Below are 24137 nucleotides of genomic sequence, written 5' to 3'. Positions count from 1 at the left end.
TACGTATCAGTTCATGTTGCTGGTTTAAAGGTGGAAGCTAATTTGAATGCTTTATTGCATCTAATATATTGTATAATAATTCGTCATATTTTATTTGTGAGAACATTTTAGCTATTAGTAATAAATGTAGTTGGAGTAAAAAAAAGTACAATTTGGCTTCTGCTTTTTTTTTTTGTGTTAGTGAGTACAAGTATTAAAGTTAGCATAACATTGTAAATAAATTCAAGAGTAAGAAACAAGCACCTCAAAATTGTTACTTAAGGTACAATACTTGAGTAAATGTACATGAATATATTCCACCCATTCTGGAGTTGTGCCTATTAAACATGAATGGAAGAAAATAACTTAAATAAAAATTATTTTATGTTTAAATATATAATAATACTGACACTTGGCCAACACACATGTAATTATCACCTTCATGATTTTCTATTTTCAGTAAAGGACTGACAAAAACAGAACTTGATTCGAATATTGTTTAGGCGTTTTATTTGCCGTTTTGCAGGTTATTGTCTTTTAACAAATCACCATATTACAATTAAAAGCAACGTGCGTTTGGTTTTTTGATGTTCTTGGGGCAGGGCCCACGCAAATGATGGGAGCAAACCGGGCGGAAAGGAGCGAATCAGTGGTTGACTAGCTAAGTTTTTTGTTACCGTTCAAGTCAATTAGATTCTGGACCTGGTGTACACAGTGAGTGTTTATTAACCGTGAGTCGTTTCTACCGAGCGGAATATAACGTGCGAGGCGTTGAAGAATATGCCCAAAAATAAAAGTAAGAGATGGAGGAAGTGTGTTTCTGTGATGTTAATTGTCTGTCCGAAGCCTCGCCGCGAAGAACCCACGCAGTTGAAAAAAAAAAACGTGATGAACTATGACCAGGCTAACGCTATGTTAGCAAACACCCAATTTTCATTTGTTTTATTAATTCTTTTATATTAACAACAAACGTTAGGAGTCTTCTACTCCGCTGTCCAGAGGGTGTCTGTGTGTAAAACGTACTCACCTAAAAGGTATAATTCGGCTCGAGGATAATAATAAAGTTAGTTTTAGGGCTTTAGAGGAAAGTTGTTGCAGAAACTTGTGACTGTACCCAGCTAATAGCAACATACTTGGCCGTTTTTTAATACCGCGGCTAGCTGACACAAGCTAACTAGTAGTTTGCTTTGTGGTTTAAAACCCCACCCCGGTGTGGCCGGTGGTGCGGTGGACGGTGACATCCTGTGACTTTATTTTACTTACATTAACCGCTGAATAAACGACAACAGGTAACTTGGGGCCTGTTATTTAAACTCATTTGATGAGTCTTATCTAATACTGTATGGTTTCTTAAATGTCACTTCGAATAAGCGGAGCTAGCTAGCAAGGGGTAAATTGAAAAACGTGTAAGCTACTGTTCTGTGTCATTTTAGTATGTCAGATCTTTTTTGTAAACGTAACTATACCACACTGTAAAACCAACATTACAAGTAAAAAGTCCGCATTGAGAATGTACTTCGTAAGGTACGTCAGTATAATCAGATAAAAAACTTAAGAGTATAAAAAAGTTAGTTTAGTCCTGGGGACTATACCCCCAATTGTTATAGGATTCGATTATTACAGATGGCATTATGTTGTGGAGGTGGAACTCATTTTGAACAAACAAAAAAAAAAACTATGAGTTTTCAATTATGGATTAATCTGCGTGATTATTTTCCTCATTACTAGATTAAATATTTGGTTTTAGGTTCCAAAGCTTTACTTTATGGGAATAGTTTTATTTAATTTTCAGTTACCACGCTGGTCTATCTGTGTGGGATTAAGTGTGGGTCAACTAGAAATTATACACAACGAGAAGTAGAGATCACAAGTTCCCTAAGGTCAGAGAATAGTATCTATATGATGATGAAATGAAAATGAATGGACAACATTAATGGTACGTTCTTGTCTTTTATAGGAAAGGGGAAGGAAAGAAAAATAAAATAGTCGACGTGGAAAGGAAAAGAAACGAAGAATGAGTCTGAGGACGAGGGGAGATGGTGTCAAAGAGGATGGACAGGGTGAGTACAGGGGGGAACCATTTCAGCTGCTGCCTGGAAAAGTTGCAACAAAACGATGGTTTTAACTAAAAGATCATTCTTTTCACTGGAGGCTGTGTGTTTAGTGATGTGCTGCTCAAAAAAGACAAGAATATATAAAACTGTTTGTATTGGGTCTTTGAATAAATCAACATGGGGTCAAAATTTGATGGAAACTGAAGTTCCCTGCCTGTTGTGGGTAGGATTAGATAAAATACAATTTCTGACCAAGCCCAATTTAATTAATTGGTGGGAACCCAAAAGCAGGGAAGGGAGAAATTCTGAGTTGAGCCTAAATTGCTCAGCCAATTCAACGGAAGAAGAGGGAAAGAAAGAAAGTGTTGGTAATACGGTAATTATAAAATTCATTCATCAATTGAACAGCAAAAATGAGGAGAAAAACTCTCTACAGAGCAGTGTGCAGGTGTATCTCACCTCTCTGCAGAGCAGTGTGCAGGTGTATCTCACCTCTCTACAGCAGTGTGCAGGTGTATCTCACCTCTCTGAAGAGCAGTGTGCAGGTGTATCTCACCTCTCTGCAGAGCAGTGTGCAGGTGTATCTCACCTCTCTGCAGAGCAGTGTGCAGGTGTATCTCTCTACAGAGCAGTGTGCAGGTGTATCTCACCTCTCTGCAGAGCAGTGTGCAGGTGTATCTCTCTACAGAGCAGTGTGCAGGTGTATCTCACCTCTCTGAAGAGCAGTGTGCAGGTGCATCTCACCTCTCTACAGAGCAGTGTGCAGGTGTATCACACCTCTCTGCAGAGCAGTGTGCAGGTGTATCTCACCTCTCTGCAGAGCAGTGTGCAGGTGTATCTCACCTCTCTGCAGAGCAGTGTGCAGGTGTATCACACCTCTCTACAGAGCAGTGTGCAGGTGTATCTCACCTCTCTGCAGAGCAGTGTGCAGGTGTATCTCACCTCTCTGAAGAGCAGTGTGCAGGTGTATCTCACCTCTCTGCAGAGCAGTGTGCAGGTGTATCTCACCTCTCTGCAGAGCAGTGTGCAGGTGTATCTCTCTACAGAGCAGTGTGCAGGTGTATCTCACCTCTCTGCAGAGCAGTGTGCAGGTGTATCTCTCTCTACAGAGCAGTGTGCAGGTGTATCTCACCTCTGAAGAGCAGTGTGCAGTGCATCTCACCTCTCTACAGAGCAGTGTGCAGGTGTATCACACCTCTCTGCAGAGCAGTGTGCAGGTGTATCTCACCTCTCTGCAGAGCAGTGTGCAGGTGTATCTCACCTCTCTGCAGAGCAGTGTGCAGGTGTATCTCACCTCTCTGCAGAGCAGTGTGCAGGTGTATCACACCTCTCTACAGAGCAGTGTGCAGGTGTATCTCACCTCTCTGAAGAGCAGTGTGCAGGTGTATCTCACCTCTCTGCAGAGCAGTGTGCAGGTGTATCTCACCTCTCTGAGAGCAGTGTGCAGGTGTATCTCACCTCTCTACAGAGCAGTGTGCAGGTGTATCTCACCTCTCTACAGAGCAGTGTGCAGGTGTATCTCACCTCTCTACAGAGCAGTGTGCAGGTGTATCTCACCTCTCTACAGAGCAGTGTGCAGGTGTATCTCACCTCTCTGCAGAGCAGTGTGCAGGTGTATCTCACCTCTCTACCGAGCAGTGTGCAGGTGTATCTCACCTCTCTGAAGAGCAGTGTGCAGGTGTATCTCACCTCTCTGCAGAGCAGTGTGCAGGTGTATCTCACCTCTCTGCAGAGCAGTGTGCAGGTGTATCTCTCTACAGAGCAGTGTGCAGGTGTATCTCACCTCTCTGCAGAGCAGTGTGCAGGTGTATCTCTCTACAGCAGTGTGCAGGTGTATCTCACCTCTCTGAAGAGCAGTGTGCAGGTGTATCTCACCTCTCTGCAGAGCAGTGTGCAGGTGTATCTCTCTACAGAGCAGTGTGCAGGTGTATCTCACCTCTCTACCGAGCAGTGTGCAGGTGTATCTCACCTCTCTGCAGAGCAGTGTGCAGGTGTATCTCTCTACAGAGCAGTGTGCAGGTGTATCTCACTCTCTACAGAGCAGTGTGCAAGGCAAGGTGTATCCACCTCTCTACAGAGCAGTGTGGCAGGTGTATCTCACCTCTCTACAGAGCAGTGTGCAGGTGTATCTCCCTCTCTACAGAGCAGTGTGCAGGTGTATCTCACCTGAAGGTGTTGTTATGGTATAAAGTCCGGTTCTTTACTTCCCTTCATGCGTAACGACGACGTCGTGGAAGAAAAGAAACACAAGGAGATGCATTGAGAAGTGATTTAGGTTGAATCTTAAAGTTCATCTCTGAAGGAACAGTTGATCCTTGAACACCTGACTTCCTGTGTGCAGGTGGTGCACAGAGACCTGAAGCCCAGTAACATCCTCTACGTGGACGAGAGCGGGAACGCAGAGTCCATCAGGATCTGCGACTTCGGTTTCGCCAAACAGCTGAGAGCAGAGAACGGGCTGCTGATGACGCCGTGCTACACCGCTAACTTCGTCGCACCCGAGGTACGAGATCTTTAACCTCCGTCTGCATCCTCATCATCATCATCATCATCATCATCATCATCATCATCATCATCATGGTCGCTCTTATTCATCATGTGACTCCAAATGGCAGTGAATCAAATTAAACTGAAATTACGTATTAATGTTTGCACACACGTACGGGAATCTTTCAGTGTCTCTTGATTTAATTTCTATTCTTTGGGTCATAAATAATTTATAATTAATTAATTAATTATAATATAATTATATAATAATATAATTTTATAATTAATCCATCATAATAAAATAGAATTATCTAATAATAGAATTTATAATTAATTAATTATAATATAATAGAATTATATAATAATATAATTTATAATTAATTATAATATAATAGAATTATATAATAATATAATTTATAATTAATTAATTAATTATAATATAATATATTATTATATTAATTAATTTGATTAACAAAAGGAAACTTTTATTTATGCAAAACTTGCACAAATAACATTTTTTAACTAAAAGTATTTCTTAAGTTCTCAGTGACTTTGAGAATAACTTAATAAAGTTCAAGTAATACAAAATTAAAATGCTGCTTGTCACATAAATAATTTGTATTTGTCAGAAATAAAGAAATATGCACAAAATAACTCATAAAATGCAGTTTTTGGTTGATTTGTCTAAATACTGCAGAAGGTGCAGAAGCCGTTAGCTGCCGTGTGAGAACAGATGTTTGTATCAATGAACTGAAACAGTTTGTTTACATGAAGCTGATGTTGTCTTGTGTTTGTGTTCAGGTGTTGAGAAGCAGGGTTACGATGCCGCCTGTGACATCTGGAGCCTGGGAGTCCTGCTCTACACGATGCTAACGGGGTGAACACCTTCACTGTACAATATTCAGATAAAGAATCTCATGAATGCGTTCTGATTAGTGACCAACGGTGCTGAGGATTACACGCTGCAGTAAACCTCAGCCTGTAACTCAGAGGTTAGAATAATAACAGAGAAGCTTTGTTGTCTTTACACAATCTGCTTTTCATTCAAGGTCTTTTATATCTGAACAAGAAACCTGACAATGACTGGATTTAATATTTATTTAGAACTTTAATTGAATTAGTTGTACGAGTGTGTTTGTGTGTGTTATATGAGATGAATGTTTTTTCTACATGGTGAAAAGACACATACATGTAATAAAACTAAACTAAAAGTATCTAAATGTGAATCTTTTCTCCAGTTTCACCCCCTTCGCTAACGGTCCAGAGGACCGCCGGAGGAGATTTTGGCTCGTATCGGCAGCGGGAAGTTCTCCCTCACTGGAGGATACTGGAACTCCGTCTCTGCTGAGGCCAAGGTGGAGAAGTGACACTCATCACTGAGGGGAACTAACATGATATACTTCTTTATACTTCCTCCACTTCATCTCAGAGGTGTTGCACCACTACATGTGTGTGTAAGTGACTGAAGGACCGAGTGTTCCAGGAAGTGTTTAAAAGCCTCTTGATCAGCTGGAAGATGAGACAAAGATACAAAAACATGATCTTATAGAATCTGATGCAGCTTGTAGATTAAACTACCAACAGATGTAAAGGAGGGGAAACATCTGCAGCAGGAACATGTAACACACACATTATGTAACACACCACATTAATGTAACACACACATTAACTGTACACACACACATGAATGTAACAGGAACATGTAAACACACATTAATGTAGCAGGAACATGTAACACACACATTAATGTAATGTAAACACACCATTAATGTAACCACAGCACTTGAATGTACACAACACAGCGACATGAAATGTAATCAGGAACATGTAACACACCATTAATGGTAGCAGGGAACATGTTAACAACCAACATTAATGTAATGTAACACACACATTAATGTAACACCACATTAATTGTAACACACACATTAATGTTACAGAACAATGTAACAACATCACATTAATTAATGTACACACACATTAATGTAACACACACAATTAGATGTAAACACACAACACACATTAATGTAACAGGAAACATGTAACACACACATTAATGTAACAGGAACATGTAACACACACATTAATGTAACCAGGAACATGTAACACACACATTAATGTAACAGGAACATGTAACACACACATTAATGTAACAGGAACATGTAACCACACATTAATGTAACAGGAACATGTAACACACACCTTAATGTAACATGAACATGTAACACACACATTAATGTAACAGGAACATGTAACACACACATTAATGTAACAGGAACATGTAACACCACACATTAATGTAACAGGAACATGTAACACACACATTAATGTAACAGGAACATGTAACACACACATTAATGTAACAGGAACATGTAACACACACATTAATGTAACAGGAACATGTAACACACACATTAATGTAACAGGAACATGTAACACACACATTAATGTAACAGGAACATGTAACACACACATTAATGTAACAGGAACATGTAACACACACATTAATGTAACAGGAACATGTAACACACACATTAATGTAACAGGAACATGTAACACACCATTAATGTAACAGGGAACATGTAACACACACATTAATGTAACAGGAACATGTAACACACACATTAATGTAACAGGAACATGTAACACACACATTAATGTAACAGGAACATGTAACACACACATTAATGTAACAAGGAACATGTAACCATTAATGTAACACACACATTAATGTAACAGGAACATGTAACACACACATTAATGTAACAGGAACATGTAACACACACATAATGTAACAGGACATGTAACACACACATTAATGTAACAAGGAACATGTAACACACACATTAATGTAACAGGAACATGTAACACACACTTAATGTAACAGGAACATGTAACACACAACATTAATGTAACAGGAACATGTACCACACACATTAATGTAACAGGGAACATGTAACAAACACATTAATGTAACAGGAACATGTAACACACCACATTAATGGTAACAGGAACATGTAACACACACACATTAATGTAACAGGAACATGTAACACACACATTAATGTAACAGGAACATGTACCACACCAATTAATGTAACAGGAACATGGTAACACACCATTAATGTAACACACATTAATGTAACAGGAACATGTAACACACATTAATGTAACAGGAACATGTAAACCACCATTAAGAACACACATTAATGTAACAGGAACATGTAACACACACATTAATGTAACAGGAACATGTAACACACATATTAATGTAACAGGAACATGTAACACACATTAATGTAACACAACACATTATGTAACAGAACATGTAACACACATATTAATGTAACATGAACATGTAACAACACATTAATGTAACACACACATTAATGTAACAGGAACATGTAACACACATATTAATGTAACAGGAACATGTAACACACATTAATGTAACACACACATTAATGTAACAGGAACATGTAACACACACATTAATGTAACAGGAACATGTAACACACATATTAATGTAACAGGAACATGTAACACACACATTAATGTAACAGGAACATCAGCTATAATATAAAACATTTACTGCACATTCAGTACTTTTATGTATGTACTTTAACTACAATAGGATATAAAGGAGGTAAAAACATCTACATTGTAACATTGTGTGACCTCTGACCCCCCCCCCCCTCAGGATTTAGTGTCCAAGATGCTGCACGTGGACCCTCACCGGCGGCTGACGGCAGGTCAGGTCCTCCGACACCCCTGGGTGACACACCGAGACCAGCTGCCCAAATACACCCTCAACAGACAGGACGCGCCGCACCTGGTGAAGGTATTTCATCACGAGTGTTTGTGCTGAACAATAAAAGCGTTTAGATGCGAGAGAGAAGTTCTCTCCGTTTGTAGAGATTTGTCCTAAAAACATTTGATTTGGACTCAGGTAATTAATGACATTGATGGTATCTGTTGTGATTATACAACGTGAATTTATCTTTCAAGTTGCTTGTTCAGATTATTGGATTATCACAGTCTCTGTGTCGTCCTCCAGGGTGCGATGGCCGCCACCTACTCGGCGCTCAACAGGAACGTCCCCCCGGTGCTGGAGCCGGTGGGCTGCTCCACTCTGGCCCAGCGGAGGGGGATGAAGAAGATCACCTCCACCGCTCTGTGACCTTTGACCTCCCTCACCTCTCAACTCTGACCTCGCTCTGACCTCCACCGGACCCCCCCCCCCCCCCCCACCCCCAGCCTCTTCCTGTTTCTGGTCTGGGGGGACAGACTACTGATGGACCCAGGAACCGCTAAACGCCAAATAGGAACGCAGAGACCACCGCCCCCGCTCCCAGCCCCGCCCTCCGTCCTGCACCTTAACGGACTCTTCTGATTGGCTGGTTATCTCTCAGCGTCACCGAGCTGTGATGAAAACCTGTTCCTGTCTTTGCTTCGGACAATCAGCGGCGCCCTCGCAGACCCGGAGACGGAGCGCGCGTCAAGAGAATAAAAGTACTGTATTTATTTACTTCGGGGGAAATCTGAACACAGGAACACGGTAATCTAACGTCTGCTTTCAAAGCGCTGGGGTCGTTGTTATTATATCGTTGTGACGCTTCTGTAGATCCGATATTTAAACCTCAAGTAGCCTCCGAGATCTCGGCGTCTGCAGAGACGCAGCCTCGGCCTCAAAGTGTTTAAGATTCGCCTGCAGAAATGAAAAATCAAGACTTATGAAAGGGGACGTGCACCATGTTGTATTCGGGTCATTGTAGGTCGAACAGAATAATTACGGAGCCGGGGGAGGGGGGGGATACTCCTACACACAATATTTACATTCACTCGAAGAGAAACCTGAATATTAACAGAACTCGCCATCTGCTCCGTAATTATTCACTTTTTTAATCGTACAATGGCGTTAATATGGCGTCGTGGAAACATTTACTTCAATCTAAGTTCGCACTTGATGTTTTTGGGATAAAGAAAAGACTCTCAGGAGCATGCTTTTGTTTTGAAAATGTATTGTGTACGTCTCACACACAGAGAGACTTCCTGTTATCAGTATTTCAAGGTGATGTGTTCACAGTCCATCAGACATCAGTCATTCGATGACGTATCTCTCCAGACTTTGTTTTAAACCTCGCGATGTTTAGATTCTTCCCGTAATGTACAAAAATGTTTCCTTTAATCGTGAGATGAACCCGAAAATTAGAACCTGGGAACAAATGTTGATTAAGATTAAGCCTTAATATTGTTTTTTTTGTTTTGCACGAGGCAACTTTGCATCCTGTGGCGCCCTCTGGTGGCAGCACGAGGGTTTATATATGTGGAAGGTATTTAAAATTATGCAACGTTAAAACAGTAAACTGCACAATCTGGACTATCCTCGTATTCGATTCACTAATCTGGAGCTTGGAACTAATTTATGCAAAAAACAAGGTGGAAGAAGTACTCAGATATGTAACTATTAAATAAAATAAAGTAAAAGCTGCAATACCACAGAGTAATAAATACACTTCGCTCATTAAGCAGAAAGGTCTGTAATGTATATAATGTACTTTATATTCTGCGGGGTAGGTCGATAGTAACACATCATAATTTATTTTATTTGATAGCTTTTTATATTTTGTAGTAATTATCTGAAACAATTAGAGAGTAAAAGTATCAAGTAACTCAAATTGTACTTTGTGAGAACATAAAGCATCTTTCCGGCCCGTAAAACAATAACTTTGTGTGTTATATGTGCAGCTTTAAGACGTGTCCGTACATTTAAATGACATTTCAAACATCCTGAAAGCGGCTTTAACTCGAGGAGACGTTTGCACGTGGCCGCACATCTCTGTCCTGCTGAGGAGCAGCGTCCTCGTCTTACCTGGAATCAAGGTGACCTGGTTGGATGTTTAAATTTAAGAAAAGACGAGAGAGCTTTTAAACAATCTGAGAAGACTTGACCTTGTGTGACCTTCTTCTGTACGAGCCGACTGATCATCTCTGTGCGTGCCGCAGACGGGAGCCCAACTGTAAATAATTAAACGTACGAGCAACTCAGGTTTCTATGAATCAAGACAATGCATTTTTTTAATATATCTAAGAGGAGAGAGGTGTACAGAGAATAAAATAAGCACACAGATGTGAGGAGGTGAGCAGGACTCGAGGAGGCGTTTATCAGACAACCTGACGGCTCCATTTTGTCTTTTGTCTCAAACGTCTCGTTTAGTTTCAGACGTCCGGAGGCGTCTTGTCTTCGTGTAACGATCTTCCCTTTAAACTCAAAGTGGAGCAGGAAGGTAAACTCATTTAAACACCTTTATATTCAGAACTGTTGGAGGTTCAGCAGTGAAGAAATTAAAGGCTTTATTTATTAATGCAAGTTTATGCAAAATCAGAGGTCGGGGGAATCCTGACTTCTCGTGCCTGATGTGCTCCTAAAACACTGGATACTACACTTCCCATAGTGCAACAGGGGAAAGGGAATATTGAATAGCTGCTAAGTGGAAGACGTTCTAGGAAATGATTGACCTGTGAAACAAAGCTTAGTTTTGGGTGCACTGGCCCTTTAATTACAACACACATATTCGCTGAACAAACCTCAGACTGAAGACAACCAGCGAGCACGAAACTCAAACAAACTCTGTCCTGCGTCCTCCAAACATCCTGTAATCTTTCTGTGAATGATTAGAAACTGCTTCCTCTGCTCTTCTGAATGTGCGTCAACATAAAGGGATTACTGCTCTATAGATTTTCTTTTATATATAATATGAAATATATAAATGTTGTTTGCCTCGTCTATCGATGTACAGCTCTGGGATAAAGGAATGTAAAAGGATTTGTTTTCTGTAATTATGAACTGGGGAATAGCTTTCTTCTTCTTCTTCTTCTTCTTCTCTTTCTTCTTGTCTCCATCCTCTTCTTCTTCTCTTCCTGATCCTGTCAGCGTTCAGCCCTGCTGCTACGCCAGCTCTCTGTTTTTGTACCTGCAGCGAGAGTTGGACTTTCTATTAAAAACAATAAAAAGGATAATCAGCTGATCACACGCCGACTCTCATTGAACAACTCATGGTTTGCAGACGCTCAGATTTTAAAGGGTAAATTCACCCAAATTACAAAAGAAACTTTATATTCCTTTGTGGTGAAGTAAGAAAGAAAGAACTTTATTTATTCCTTCATACGACACAGAAAATAAAGAGTTTCATGGTGAGTACAACAACACAACACTTTAAAGGTCAGAGGTATGTCCCTTTAATGACACAAAGATCATGTTACAACAAAACATACAAATTACAAAGAACAAGCTTTTCAAAAATAAAAAGATTGTTGTGTTTATATTTTCAATCGTTGTTTCTTCGTCCAAAAGAAGAATATTCACGGTTGGTTTGTTTTTATTTCTTTATTCCGGTTACATAAAGAAATGAAACCTTTCTTCATAATCTCACGGATTAATTCAGTGAACAAAGTGTCAGATCTTCTCAACGTTCAGTGTTTTCATCATCGTGCGTTGAGTTAAATGTTTTCACTTGAAGATGTGACAGATCATCGCGTGAAGACAGAAAATATATCTTTGACCACAAAATCCTTGTAAATAATAAAACGAGTCCAAAGTATCTGATTTGTTTTGAGGGCGTTAAAACCAAAAAGTGAGAAACTTTAAATGAACTTCACTTAATTCATTATTTTAAATGTCTCTTTGAGTCCAAACTTTGGTATTTTTTACTTCTTAAACAACTTAAATGATCGTTAAAGATTTAAAACAATTCAAATGTAGCCGCGTGTTCTTCCTGCTGAGCCAAATATATAACATATCTTTAAACGGATTAGAGTTCCACAGTTCAGTCGCTGTTCTTCTGTTCGTCACATCTTTAATTGTAGTTTGAATAAAAAAGATTCTGCACACTTCGACGTCCTTTTGACATCTGAGCATCGAAAGCTTCAGAAGAAAAAGACGAGACTGTAGTTTCTGTAAAAACGTATTTCTCTGTACTGACAGATCTGTCAGCTGGTAGAAGCTGGAGACACTAAACCTGCAGCTGTTCAGTCCAAGATGGAAAGAAGTCTGTGGACAGGAAGTAGAAGTCTGTGGACAGGAAGTAGAAGTCTGTGGACAGGAAGTAGACGTGTATGAAATGTGAGAAAATGGGACTTTAAAGCAGCTGCTGCCTGCAAACATCGCTTTACATTCTCCTCAGTGCCGTGAAGCTGCATGAGTTACTTTCTTCTACTGCAGCTGGAATAACTTGATCACAGAACATACAGTATATAAACACACACACACACACACACACACACACACACTAATGAAGAAGAACAAATAGAGCACGAGCTTCTTTTACAACCTGGGTCTTATTCATATTGGAGCATAATCACAAAAGTAAAAATGTTTTGGTTTGAGCTTGAAGTGAGGATTCTGCTGTTTAAACGCCGTTATAAATCATAATACATCAAAACCAAACATTTACAGACGTCACAAGATAAACTGGAACGGTGCACAGAAGGTCAAACTTTTCCTTTACATGAAGTTGAAACAAGACCCAAGTTATGAACAAATTAAATATTCCTTCAGCTCTCTCAACAACAGCCAGTTACCGAAACGTTTTGTCCTCGTGTGACGAAGACAGAAAACTCCACAAGTTATAAACAACTTGACGTTCAGCTCCGACCCGTCAAAGATGATGAAGAGGTCACTGAGCTTCTGCTGCTTTAATCTTAAACGCACAAAACAAAACGTGTCAGAAGTCGGAGTCGTCCGTGGCAGAGTTATCGGCGTTGGCGGAGACTCCCGCCGCCTGCAGGTTGCTTTCATCAGACTCCTGCTTCTTCTTCTTGCTGTCGTTCTTCATGTGAACGTTCAGACCTCTTTCAGTCATTTCGTAGATCTGACACCTGGCGCAGTAGTAGGGCGACACGCCGACGTGCCTGAACTGATCGGCCAGGTACGACACGAGCGACGTGAAGCCTTTGTTGCAGATGTCGCAGCGAGGGATGACGCCCCGGTGCTCCTTCTCCAGGTGTCTCCTCAGACCCCACCTGGAGCCTTTGTACCCCGTCATCTCCGCCGGGCAGAGGAGGCAGGTGAACACGGCGTCCTGGTTGGCGTGGCGTTTTGTGTGTGCGTCCAGTTCGATCTGAGAGCGAACCGACTGCTGGCACGACGAGCAGAAGAACGTCTTCTTGGCCTCCAGGAGGTGCATGTGTTTTAAATGTACGGCCAAACCGGCGGCTCTCTTGAACAAGCGGCCGGGCTGCGGGCACAGCGTGCACATCAGCTGTTTTTTATCGGAGCCCAAGTTCATCCCCATCACTTCTCTGTAGTCCTCTCCGAGCTCCAGCACGCACTTATTGCTCACGACCTCCTGCTGCTTCACCTCCTGCTGCTGCTTCACCTCCTGCTGCTGCTTCACCTCCAGCTGCTTCACCTCCTGCTGCTTCACCTCCAGCTGCTTCACCTGCTGCTGCTGCTTCACCTCCAGCTGCTTCACCTCCTGCTGCTTCACCTCCTGCTGCTTCACCTCCTGCTGCTGCTTCACCTCCAGCTGCTTCACCTCCTGCTGCTGCTTCACCTCCTGCTGCTGCTTCACCTCCTGCTGCTGCTTCACCTCCTGCTTCACCTCCTGCTGCTTCACCTCCAGCTGCTTCACCTGCTGCTGCTTCACCTCCAGCTGCTTCACCTCCAGCTGCTTCACCTCCTGCTGCTTCACCTCCAGCTGCTTCAACTCCAGCTGCTTCACCTCCAGCTGCTTCACCTCCTGCTGCTTCACCTCCTGCTGCTTCACCTCCAGCTGCTTCACCTCCAGCTGCTTCACCTCCTGCTGCTTCACCTCCAGCTGCTTCACCTCTAGCTTCCTCTTCTGCCTCGGCCTCTGAGGTCTGACCGGTTTGGACATCACGGGTAAAGGAGCTCTGGCGCTCTCTCTCGCCGCAGGATGGTTAATTATCGGCTTTTTGGCCGGGAGCGATCGATCCACGGACATCGTGAACTGGTAGCTCTCTCCCTCCTCTTCTGGATTTGAATACTCGATGACGTAAACGCCGTCCTCCTCTTCCTCTCCGGCAACCTCGTCCTCAGCAGGCATCGAGTACTCCACCTCGTAGCACACTGCAGCGTCTTTATCCTCCGCGATGTGCGTGTCGTCTATCCTCACAACTGTTATCTGGTCCAACCCGCCCACGCCGTCCCAGCTTCCATTTCCTGACCCGACTGAGGAGGACGACGCTTTTCCTGCAGGCCCAGCTGTGACCGCCGAGTGTTCAGCAGACGTCTAAACACGAGAAAACATTATTGATTTTGTGTTTTCAGGGACCAGAAACACCCAACAGAATACACACGATGTCTTTAATCAATCAACAGACGAATAGTTCGAAATATTTCTATGATTAATTAATAATTGAATCATCAATGTTATGCAAAAAGAGTAAAGTTGTGTTTTTCATTTTTATTCATGTATTTATTTGCCAATGTTATTTAGGAATATCCCTGCAATGTTATGTTCTGTTATTGTTGTGTTTGTATGTTTTGTGTTTTCCTAGAGAGTGAAAGTAACTAATATGTAACAACACTGTTGGATATTAATCTTTCTTTCCCTCTTCAGTTAAAAACAATAAAAACACAAAATTGCAGGGATACTTAAAATATCCTATTTTATAGGCTTTCATATGTTTTGTCTGCAAAATCCTTAATTTCTAACAACAGTAACAAATGTTGTGAAGTTCAAGTTCAAAGTGGAGTTGAAGTATAAATAGCAAATGTGTACTTAAGTAGCCTATATTACTTGAGTAAATGTAGTATATAATATTCTGTTGGAGTGGCTCCAGAGAGAATCTTTTAAATAAAGGTGCACTCACCATGATCCTGCTGCTGAAGTCAGCCATCACGACCAAACCGCAGCTAACGTTAGCTTAGCAACAACGTAGCTAACGGGACTACAAGTTTACAGCCGAATATATGTGATATTCTGCCTCCCTTGGCTATTTATCTGTAATAACAATGAGTTGAAAGGCACATTAAATGTTCGGAAACAGAAGATAATTGAGCTTTACTCGCTGCAGGAGGTTAAAAGGTGTCGTTCTGGAGCTCAGCTTCTCCAAAATGTCTATTTTCTTTCTGGGAATACAAAACACCAACGGCTCCGCGGAGCGACCTCTGCTCCCTGGTGGCGCGGAGGGATACAGCTGCCTCTGTAGTACTGCTGTTGTTGTTACATACATGGTTAAAAGAGGTAAACAGTGGTAAAATACTCCATTGCAAGTAGAAGAATAATATTAAAAAATATTATTTTATTTTTATTATATGAAATGGAGCAACTGTAGCAAAACCCGATTTCCCCCAGTGGATCAATAATTATTGTTACATTCATGTAGTATCAGTCATGTTGCTGGTAAAGGTGGAGCTAATTTGAATGCCTTTATTGCATCTTAATATATTGTATAATAATTCGTCATATTTTATTTGTTGATAACATTTAGTATTTAGTAATAAATGTAGTGGAGTAAAAAGTACAATATTGGCTTCTGATTTGTAGTGAAGTACAAGTATAAAGTAGCATAACATGTAAATACTCAAGTAAAGAACAAGCACCTCAAAATTGTACTTAGGTACAATACTTGAGTAAATGTACATGATTATATTCCACCATTCTGGAGTTGTGCATTAACATGAATGGAAGAAAATAACTAAATAAAAATATTTTATGTTTAAATATATAATATACTGACACTGCCACACACATGTATTATCACCTTCATGATTTCTATTTCAGTAAAGGATCTGACAACAGCACTTGATTCGAATATTGTTTTTAGGCGTTTTATGCCGTTTTGCAGGTTATTGTCTTTGTAACAATCACCTATTACAATAAAGCAACGTGGTTTTGAATGTCTTGGCAGGCGCATGCGCACACCGGCGGAGCGAATCAGTGGTGACTAGCTAGTTTCTTGTTACCGTTCAGTCAATTTAGATCTGACTGTTGTACACAGTTATTGTTTATTAACCGTGAGTCGTTTCTACCGAGCGGAATTAACGTGACCGAGGCGTGAAAGAATATGCCCAAAAATAAAGGTAAGAGATGGAGGAAGTGTGTTTCTGTGATGTTAATTGTCTGTCGAGCCCGCCGCGAAGACACACGCAGTGAAAACGTGACTCTGACCAGCTAACGCTAGTTAGCAACACCAATTTTTCATTTGTTTTATTAAATCTTTTATTAACACAAACGTAGGAGTCTTCTACTCCGCTGTCAGAGGTGTCTGTGTGTAACGTACTCACTAAACGGTAATTCGGCTGAGATAATAATAAAGTTAGTTTAGGCTAGAGAAAGTTGTTGCAGACTTTGTGCCTGCTACCCAGCTAATAGCTAACATACTTGGCCGTTTAATACCGCTGCTAGCTGACACAGCTAACTAGCTAGTCGCTTGTGGTTAAACCCCACCCCGGTGTGGCCGGTGACATCTGTGACTTTTATTTTACTTACATTAACCGCTGATAACGACAACCAGGTAACATTGGGCCTGTTTATTAAACTCATTTGATGATCTTATCTAATACATGTATGGTTTCTAAAATGTCACTTCGATAAGCGAGCTAGCAAGGTAACTGAAACGTTAGCTACTGTTCTTGTCATTTAGTATTCAGATCTTTTTTGTAAAAGTACTAATACCACACTGTAAAACACATTACAAGTAAAAGTCCTTCATTGAGAATGTTACTTCAGTAAAGGTACGTCAGTATAATCAGATAAAAACTTAAGAGTATTAAAAGTAGTATAGTCCCCTGGGACTATACAATTGTATATGATTCAGATTATTACAGATGCATTATGTTGGTGGAGGTGGAACTCATTTTGAACTATGAGTTTTCATTATGGATTAATCTGCTGATTATTTTCCTCATTACTAGATTAAATATTTGGTTTAGGTTCCAGCTTTACTTTATGGAATAGTTTTATTTATTTCATTTACACGCTGGTTATCTGTGGATTAAGTGTGTCAACTAGAAATATACACAACGAGAAGTAGATGATCACAGTTCCCTAAGTCAGAGAATAGTATCTATATGATGATGAATGAATGAATGGACAACATTAATTGGTATCTTTCTGTCTTTATAGGAAAGGGAGGAAAGAATCGTCGACGTGGAAAGAACGAGAATGAGTCTGAGAAGAGGGAGCTGGTGTTCAAAGAGGATGGACAGGGTGAGTACGGGAACCATTTTCAGCTGCTGCCTGGAAAGTTGCAACAAAGATGGTTAACTAAAGATCCATCTTTTCACTGGAGGCTGTGTGTTTAGTGATACTGCTTCAAAAGACACAGAATAAAACTGTTTGTATTTGGTCTGAATAAATCAACATGGGTCAACTGATGAAACTGAAGTTCCTGTTGTTGGTAGATAAATACAATTCTGACCAGCAATTTAATTAATTGGTGAAAAGCAGGGAAATCTTGAGTTGAGCCTAAATGCTCAGTCAATCAACGGAGAAAGTGTTGGTAATATAATAATTCATTCATCAATTTGAAGCAAAGAGGCAGAACATTCCCTCGGCGACTTGGTGTCTAAAATATATTCTGGTTTCCTTCTATGATTTCTTTGGGTTTTGACTTTTGGTTGCACAAAACAAGCAATTTGAAGTCGCCATGCTGAGCGTAGGTGATCCCGATTGTGATGAGCATTTTTTATAGACTAAACAATTAGTTGGTTAATATCGCTGTTGGCAGACTAACGCATGATGAAAATAATTAGTCTGTCATTCATCCTGACAAAATGTCGAACATGTCTTCTCAGATGAAAAGCTCCAACAACTATATCATTTCACCCGCCGTGTGGAGCGTTAAAAACAAATCTGGTTAGAGGAAGAGTTTGCGATTTACAAGAGCTTCAGATATAATCTAATAGATAATCAAACGTAACCGTCTGTTACCTGTCATGAATGTTGCCGAGTCAAAAACCTTAAAGCTGAAACGGACGATCTGCATTCAGATCACGTTTGGAGAAATAGTTTCAGTAGCGAAGGATTTTTTGACAAGCCGCAGACATTGTTACCGAGATGGTACCGACAGCTTCGACTGCAGTGCTCATTGCTGCCAAAGTGTGTGTGTGTGTGTGTGTGTGTGTGTGTGTGTGTGTGTGTGTGTGTGTTGTGTGTGTGTGTTGTGTGTGGGCTCTGCTGGGGCCAGGAACACCGTCAGGTAGTGAAGGCAAGTCGTACTGAATGCACACAGTCTGGTTTAAAGGTACACATGTTGTGATCACCTCGAAGCCTTCTCAGAATCTTTCTGCAAATCCTCTCAATTTGATGTAAATCACATTTACTGTATTATAATGGCAGTTAAACATTTCTGACTAATCTAAGCACTTTAAGTAATTGTGAACATAATTGGGCTGTTCATGGATATCATGTGTTTTGAAGATGAGGGTTTGGCTGTTTCCACGTGTTGTATGCGCTTCACTTTCCTACAACAGTAGAACCTTCCCATTCAGAAGCCTTGCTGAGGCCCGCGGCTCTTTGTGCCTTCATCTTGCACTTTCACGCTAAATTCTATTTCCAGATTCACAGGAACATTAAGTTAATGTTGGCGGACACGTTAGGTTTAACCTATTAATAATTATCTACCATGATGGCGAGCTAGACGCGTTTTTCAAGTCACTCTTGTGGATATTCATGGTTATCCCGATAATGGACATTCACCACAATCAACTTATTCAGAGTGTTTTTTAAACCCTGTCCCGTCCCATCAGTACTTGGTACTTGCGGTTTTGTTGGTAAAGCAGAAACTTGGTGAATGTAAATCTTATTTTAAGATCCTTTGTTCAGTGTATCCGCTTGATTAACCTGCTTTGCTCTCCTGGGTCCTCCAGAATATGCTCAGGTGATCAAAATGCTGGGGAATGGACGTCTGGAGGCCATGTGCTTTGATGGAACCAAGCGGCTTTGCCACATCAGAGGAAAACTCCGGAAAAAGGTAGGAATGTCCCGACCGTCCCCTCGCACCTTTTCCCCCCCGACCAGCACACACGGGAAACCTCCTGACGTGATGCTGAGTCGGCGTGTTCTCAATGGTCAGTCAGCCACCGTTCATGTGGCAGCGTGGACTCAATGCAGGGTCACAGAGTGCAGCGTGTTGCTGTATGACACCCGGGGTAATCTCTGCTGGGTTTTGTTTCCCTGTAGGTTTGGATTAACACGTCAGACATCATCCTGGTGGGACTGAGAGATTACCAGGTGTGTTGGTCGCTCCACACTCATCACATGTGCATCATCATCACATCATCACTGATCTCTTCAGTTCACTCAACAATTCTGTCTTTTGCTCTCATCACAAAAACACTTTACACATTATCCTAAACACGACAATGTTTCAGGACAACAAAGCTGATGTCATCCTCAAGTACAACGCAGACGAGGCTCGCAGTTTGAAAGCGTACGGAGAGCTGCCGGAGCACGGTGAGTTTCACCAACACCGCAGGAATGAATTTATACAGCTTCATGTGCAGCGACCTGTATGAAGGTTGCTTATTGCTGCTTCTTGTACAGTTTAATTTACGTTTCTGACATTCGGATTTAACATCCTGTTCGTCTCCTTATTCTGCTTCATGAACACTTCCGTCTTCTCTTCCTCCTCGCAGCCAAAATCAACGAGACAGACACCTTCGGGCCCGGAGACGATGATGAGATCCAGTTTGATGACATTGGCGACGATGACGAGGACATTGATGATGTGAGCGTCTCGTTTTATAATTATTACTAATAATTACTAGTGTTTGTTTTCAATGCTATTGTCAGTGTGACTCCAGGAAGTGTTTTATACTTTACTTATACTCAAATACTAAATGTTGTCAAACTCAAAGAACCTCAATATATAGATTTTAATCCGTACTATCGGATAAAATGATGTCTGAACAGTCGCTTGTTGTTTTTAATAGTGAGAAAGTTCTGACCCCAGCGTTACCCGGGAGCTTTTAATTCCTCGTACTACTACTTAATAAACTCTAATTATTAATCCAGTTATTATTTAATCAACAAATATACAAATACAATATACAAATCAACAAATATACATGTATATTAAATGTGAATATTTCGTCTCTTCTTAGTTTAATTGCCTCTTCAGGTCTTTACCGTCGTATTACCCTAACCCTAACCCTCTGTACAATATAAACAGTGCTTCAGATAAATGTACTTAATGTGTCACGTAAATAATAAGCTGGAACAGTTTTTGTTTATTTAGATTGTTTTCATTTTGTAAAGCACATAAATACAGTTTATTATTCATAAAGTGTAAATAAGTGTGTGTTCTCTCCGCAGATCTGAAGACCTGCTACTGGAGGGGAAGTTGGATTTTACAGGAGATGCTCCGATTGGAATATTTTTGAGCCGACACCACGCACCTATAATTATTTTTTAAGATCAGCCTACGCCAATCCAACAGTTTATTAATATGTTTCAATTTATTCCAGTTTGTTAACCATCAGTAGACGTCTTTGTTGTTTTTGAGAACTTAAAGTGCATTTCACATGGGGGGGGGGGGGGGGGCATTCTTGAAGAACGTACTTTGAGTTTATTGTTGAACGACACGCGGCGCTGCTTTAGTGCGACTGTCTTCGTGCCGTTGGATTGGAGCGTCACCGCTGACCTCAGCTTCATGTTCAGCTGAACTTCTGGATGTTCACTTTGTCTTCTAACATCAACAGGAAGGCAAACTTCCATCTCCATTTTCTTTTTGTATTCTCCATGATACCCTTACTACTTAGAGGTGCTCACGATGATACCATGACTGCAGAATATCTCACAGATGCGTCATCTTTTTAACGATGTATTTATATTGATTTCACACTACGTGGAATTTAGCAACAAGTACCGAATCTCAGGATTCGTCAATAAAAAGATAAACCATTTTGTGTTTCCTTTTGGCAGTCTGTACCGATGTAGTCGTGGCCCGTGAGGCTGTTTATTAATTAAAACACTGAGTACGACTCCATCAACGCCGTATTCCACGCGCATCGTATCACAATGCTCCTTCAGGATGGAACTATGAAGAACTTGAAATCTAAAGAAGAATCAAAATGTATTTTACTATTGTTTCCCTTATTTGTGTTTTCTGTGCGTTTGTGTCCATGTTCTGTTTTGAACTCTACGCTGCTCGCTCTGCGGCTTCAACACACTGACTGTCACGGCCTCTCTAGACCAGCGGTTCCCAAACAACTCCACCAAAACCTCAGATCACAGCAGCCCCCACCGACACGTTCTCCGACCCTCTACGTCACATAACATACAATAGTTTATTTCCCTCCCTCCGTTTGGGAACCGCTGCTCTAGACCACGTGGGGCCGGTCGCTGTTGTTGCTGTAACTGAATGACTAAAAGATGATGTTTGAAGGCTGGGTTTCCAATAAAGATCTTAACTCCACTGTCCTGACATGGTGATCATTGGAGCGCTTCACTTCCTGTGCCGGTCTGAAGGTGGCGCGGTTGAGCTAAAGTTCAGCCCCCTCACGCCCTTTAAAGCTCCACGCCAGGAGCATCCAGGGCTGCTGGGTGTTGACGGGGCTCGTCTGTCTGTCCAGGTCCTATTTCTGTCATTCAAGGCAAAACTTTATTAACTGATGCGTCCTTGAGCAGCGTGCTGAGTGTTCAGCTCCAGCCGAGCCGGATCGCTGGTGTTTGTGTCTGCTTTGACTTTCTACGCACTTATAATGTAATAACTTTTTAATCAGTGGGTCCTTTATATATTAATTATATTAATATATAGGTGTGTATATATTAATTATATGAATATGGACAAATAGTGAACACAATGACTGCAGGACGTTTGTGTAAAACAAGTTATTTGGATGAGTTTTGAGCAGATTACTTTTCCTCTTATGTTTTAAGGAACTTTTAATACTGTTTTTTTTAAACTCATAAAAACTTAATAGGCTTCTTTTCTTTTTTACAAATGCGATGCTCGCCTGCATTATTTTATGTTTTGATTCACTTTTGTTTCCCTGACGCGTTGCTGTGAATAAAGCGGCTTTTGTTCTTTATCCTTTTAAGATTATTTCATAATAAATTATATGAAGTTTATATCTAAAATAATAATCCAAACTTTAAAAATAACAATTTAATTTAGTTTTCTTCTGAGAGATGAATATAATGCTGAGATATTGTCCAGCTGTATGTATTTATACTAAAGGTTGCACCTTAAAATCAAGAAGGCCTGGGGACCGCCTGTGAGGCTTTGGCGTCCCCTGGTGGGGGTCGGGATCCCCAGGTTGGGTACCATTGATTTAGTTTTCTTACTTGTGTTCTGGTTTAAGTACATTTTGAGGTAGTTGTGCTTCACTTGAGTATTTCCATTTAATGCTACTTTATTCTTCTTCACTGAAGGCAAATAGTTTACTTTATGATTATTAAAGTATAAATATATTATGCATTACTATACACATTCATGCATTAATTATATTTTAGTTATATAATATATTTGATTCTGAAATGGGTAATTCTGCATGAGTACTTTTGGTCCTTGTGTTTTGATGCTAGTTACTATGTATTTAAGTAAAATGGTGAACTCTTTTTCTTGTAACAGTGTTGTTACATTATGGTATTGCTAATGTACTTAAAGATGAAGACTTAAAAACTAAATTAAAAGTTCTGAAGACTTTCACCACAGCTTGTAGAGTTTTGCAATTAAAAAATATATAAATAAAAATGTGTACAAGAAATACAAATGCAAAGAAACAAATATGACAAGTGACTGAACACATTACACGTGGAGGTGGTGTTGTGTAGTTTCTTATAAATATCTTTGCAGGTGGAATAACGAACAGCACACATCTTGTTATTAATCAATAATATCCTTCAGTGTTATTCAATCTAAAATAAGCGCGTGCTCAACCTTGAGGGTGCATTTGTGTTATTTATACAGGAGGGTGCATGCGCTTCAGTGCGTGCACGAGATTGTTTTCATTCTGGTTTCCAATAAAAATACTTTATGTCGTTATTTATAGTATGGCGGCTGAGTGCGAGGGCGCGTGTGTGACCCATATTGCACGTCAACAGCAGCCATCCTCAGAATGACGTAACCCCGCCGTTGGGGCTTAATTGTGCCTGGCACGTGTCCTCTGACACGCGCCACAGGAGCGGCGCCAAATCAAGGCACGTGAGGCGTTCAAAACATAAGATATATAAACATTTAAAAGTAAAAATAAAAGTGTAAATATATATATATATATATATATATATATATATATATATATATATATATATATATATTAGCCTATATTTTAAATATTAGTGTTGACATTCTGTTTGTCTGAAGTGCTCATTGTTTAAACGGAGAAATAAAATCAGGTAAATGTTTAAATTGTAATTTCGGTTTTTAATTTTCCCAAGCTAGTTCTTGAGCAGCTGGTTGCTAGGCAACCCATAACCGGTGGCGAGTTCTGTCAGGGTTTTTTGCGCATTAATATGTAAATTGGCCAACTGTGAGTAAAGCGGTTCACATGTTTTTAGACACAAACACATTAATTTATTTTAATTTATTCTTCATAAGTACATCACTCTTTTTTTGTTTTTAGACAAGAAAGAGACATTTTACATCCACATAATTATAATATCTTTTTTCTTCTTCTTTTTTTTTTCGATCGGCATTTATTTA

General features: G+C 40.4%; 3 protein-coding genes across 3 annotated transcripts; 2 read left to right on the top strand and 1 right to left on the bottom strand.

Annotated features, from left to right (window-relative positions):
* The first annotated feature begins 2015 nt into the window (after positions 1 to 2015).
* LOC115004695 (ribosomal protein S6 kinase alpha-3-like) lies at positions 2016 to 11553 on the top strand. Its single transcript, XM_029426374.1, has 6 exons — positions 2016 to 2039; positions 4375 to 4536; positions 5336 to 5397; positions 5785 to 5875; positions 8221 to 8361; positions 8578 to 11553. Exons 1-6 carry the CDS (start codon positions 2016 to 2018, stop codon positions 8698 to 8700), a joined length of 603 nt encoding a protein of 200 aa, XP_029282234.1. The 3' UTR covers positions 8701 to 11553.
* A 94-nt stretch (positions 11554 to 11647) lies between these two features.
* LOC115004699 (GDNF-inducible zinc finger protein 1-like) lies at positions 11648 to 15662 on the bottom strand. The gene is made up of 3 exons (XM_029426379.1): positions 15357 to 15662; positions 14288 to 14773; positions 11648 to 13897 (listed from the first exon to the last, which is right to left on the bottom strand). Exons 1-3 carry the CDS (start codon positions 15381 to 15383, stop codon positions 13244 to 13246), a joined length of 1167 nt encoding a protein of 388 aa, XP_029282239.1. The 5' UTR covers positions 15384 to 15662; the 3' UTR covers positions 11648 to 13243.
* A 732-nt stretch (positions 15663 to 16394) lies between these two features.
* Positions 16395 to 21908, top strand: LOC115004702 (eukaryotic translation initiation factor 1A, X-chromosomal). Its single transcript, XM_029426382.1, has 7 exons — positions 16395 to 16569; positions 17615 to 17698; positions 19360 to 19463; positions 19673 to 19723; positions 19864 to 19945; positions 20128 to 20219; positions 20807 to 21908. The coding sequence occupies exons 1-7, from the start codon at positions 16554 to 16556 to the stop codon at positions 20810 to 20812; spliced, it is 435 nt and encodes a 144-aa protein (XP_029282242.1). The 5' UTR covers positions 16395 to 16553; the 3' UTR covers positions 20813 to 21908.
* The last annotated feature ends 2229 nt before the right edge of the window (positions 21909 to 24137 follow it).

The sequence above is a fragment of the Cottoperca gobio genome, unplaced genomic scaffold (assembly GCF_900634415.1).
Source record: "Cottoperca gobio unplaced genomic scaffold, fCotGob3.1 fCotGob3_170arrow_ctg1, whole genome shotgun sequence".
NCBI classification, from domain to species: Eukaryota; Metazoa; Chordata; class Actinopteri; order Perciformes; family Bovichtidae; genus Cottoperca; species Cottoperca gobio.
The sequence above is the reverse complement of the archived record's forward strand: the minus strand, read 5'-3'. Positions and strand labels throughout refer to the sequence as shown.

What these genes read in the sequence shown, in the direction of transcription:
- LOC115004695 (XM_029426374.1), top strand. Translation starts at nt 2,016, where the DNA reads ATGGTGTCAAAGAGGATGGACAGG. An exon ending in CTCTACACGATGCTAACGGG is followed by an intron (nt 5,398 to 5,784) that starts GTGAACACCTTC and finishes CTAACGGTCCAG; the next exon opens with AGGACCGCCGGAGGAGATTT. An exon ending in ACGCGCCGCACCTGGTGAAG is followed by an intron (nt 8,362 to 8,577) that starts GTATTTCATCAC and finishes GTCGTCCTCCAG; the next exon opens with GGTGCGATGGCCGCCACCTA.
- LOC115004699 (XM_029426379.1), bottom strand. Translation starts at nt 15,383, where the DNA reads ATGGCTGACTTCAGCAGCAGGATCATG. An exon ending in ACTTCAGCAGCAGGATCATG is followed by an intron (nt 14,774 to 15,356) that starts GTGAGTGCACCT and finishes TCTCGTGTTTAG; the next exon opens with ACGTCTGCTGAACACTCGGC. An exon ending in TGGAGGTGAAGCAGCTGGAG is followed by an intron (nt 13,898 to 14,287) that starts GTGAAGCAGCAG and finishes CAGCAGCAGGAG; the next exon opens with GTGAAGCAGCAGCAGGAGGT.
- LOC115004702 (XM_029426382.1), top strand. An exon ending in TGGGACTGAGAGATTACCAG is followed by an intron (nt 19,724 to 19,863) that starts GTGTGTTGGTCG and finishes ACAATGTTTCAG; the next exon opens with GACAACAAAGCTGATGTCAT. An exon ending in CGGAGAGCTGCCGGAGCACG is followed by an intron (nt 19,946 to 20,127) that starts GTGAGTTTCACC and finishes TCCTCCTCGCAG; the next exon opens with CCAAAATCAACGAGACAGAC.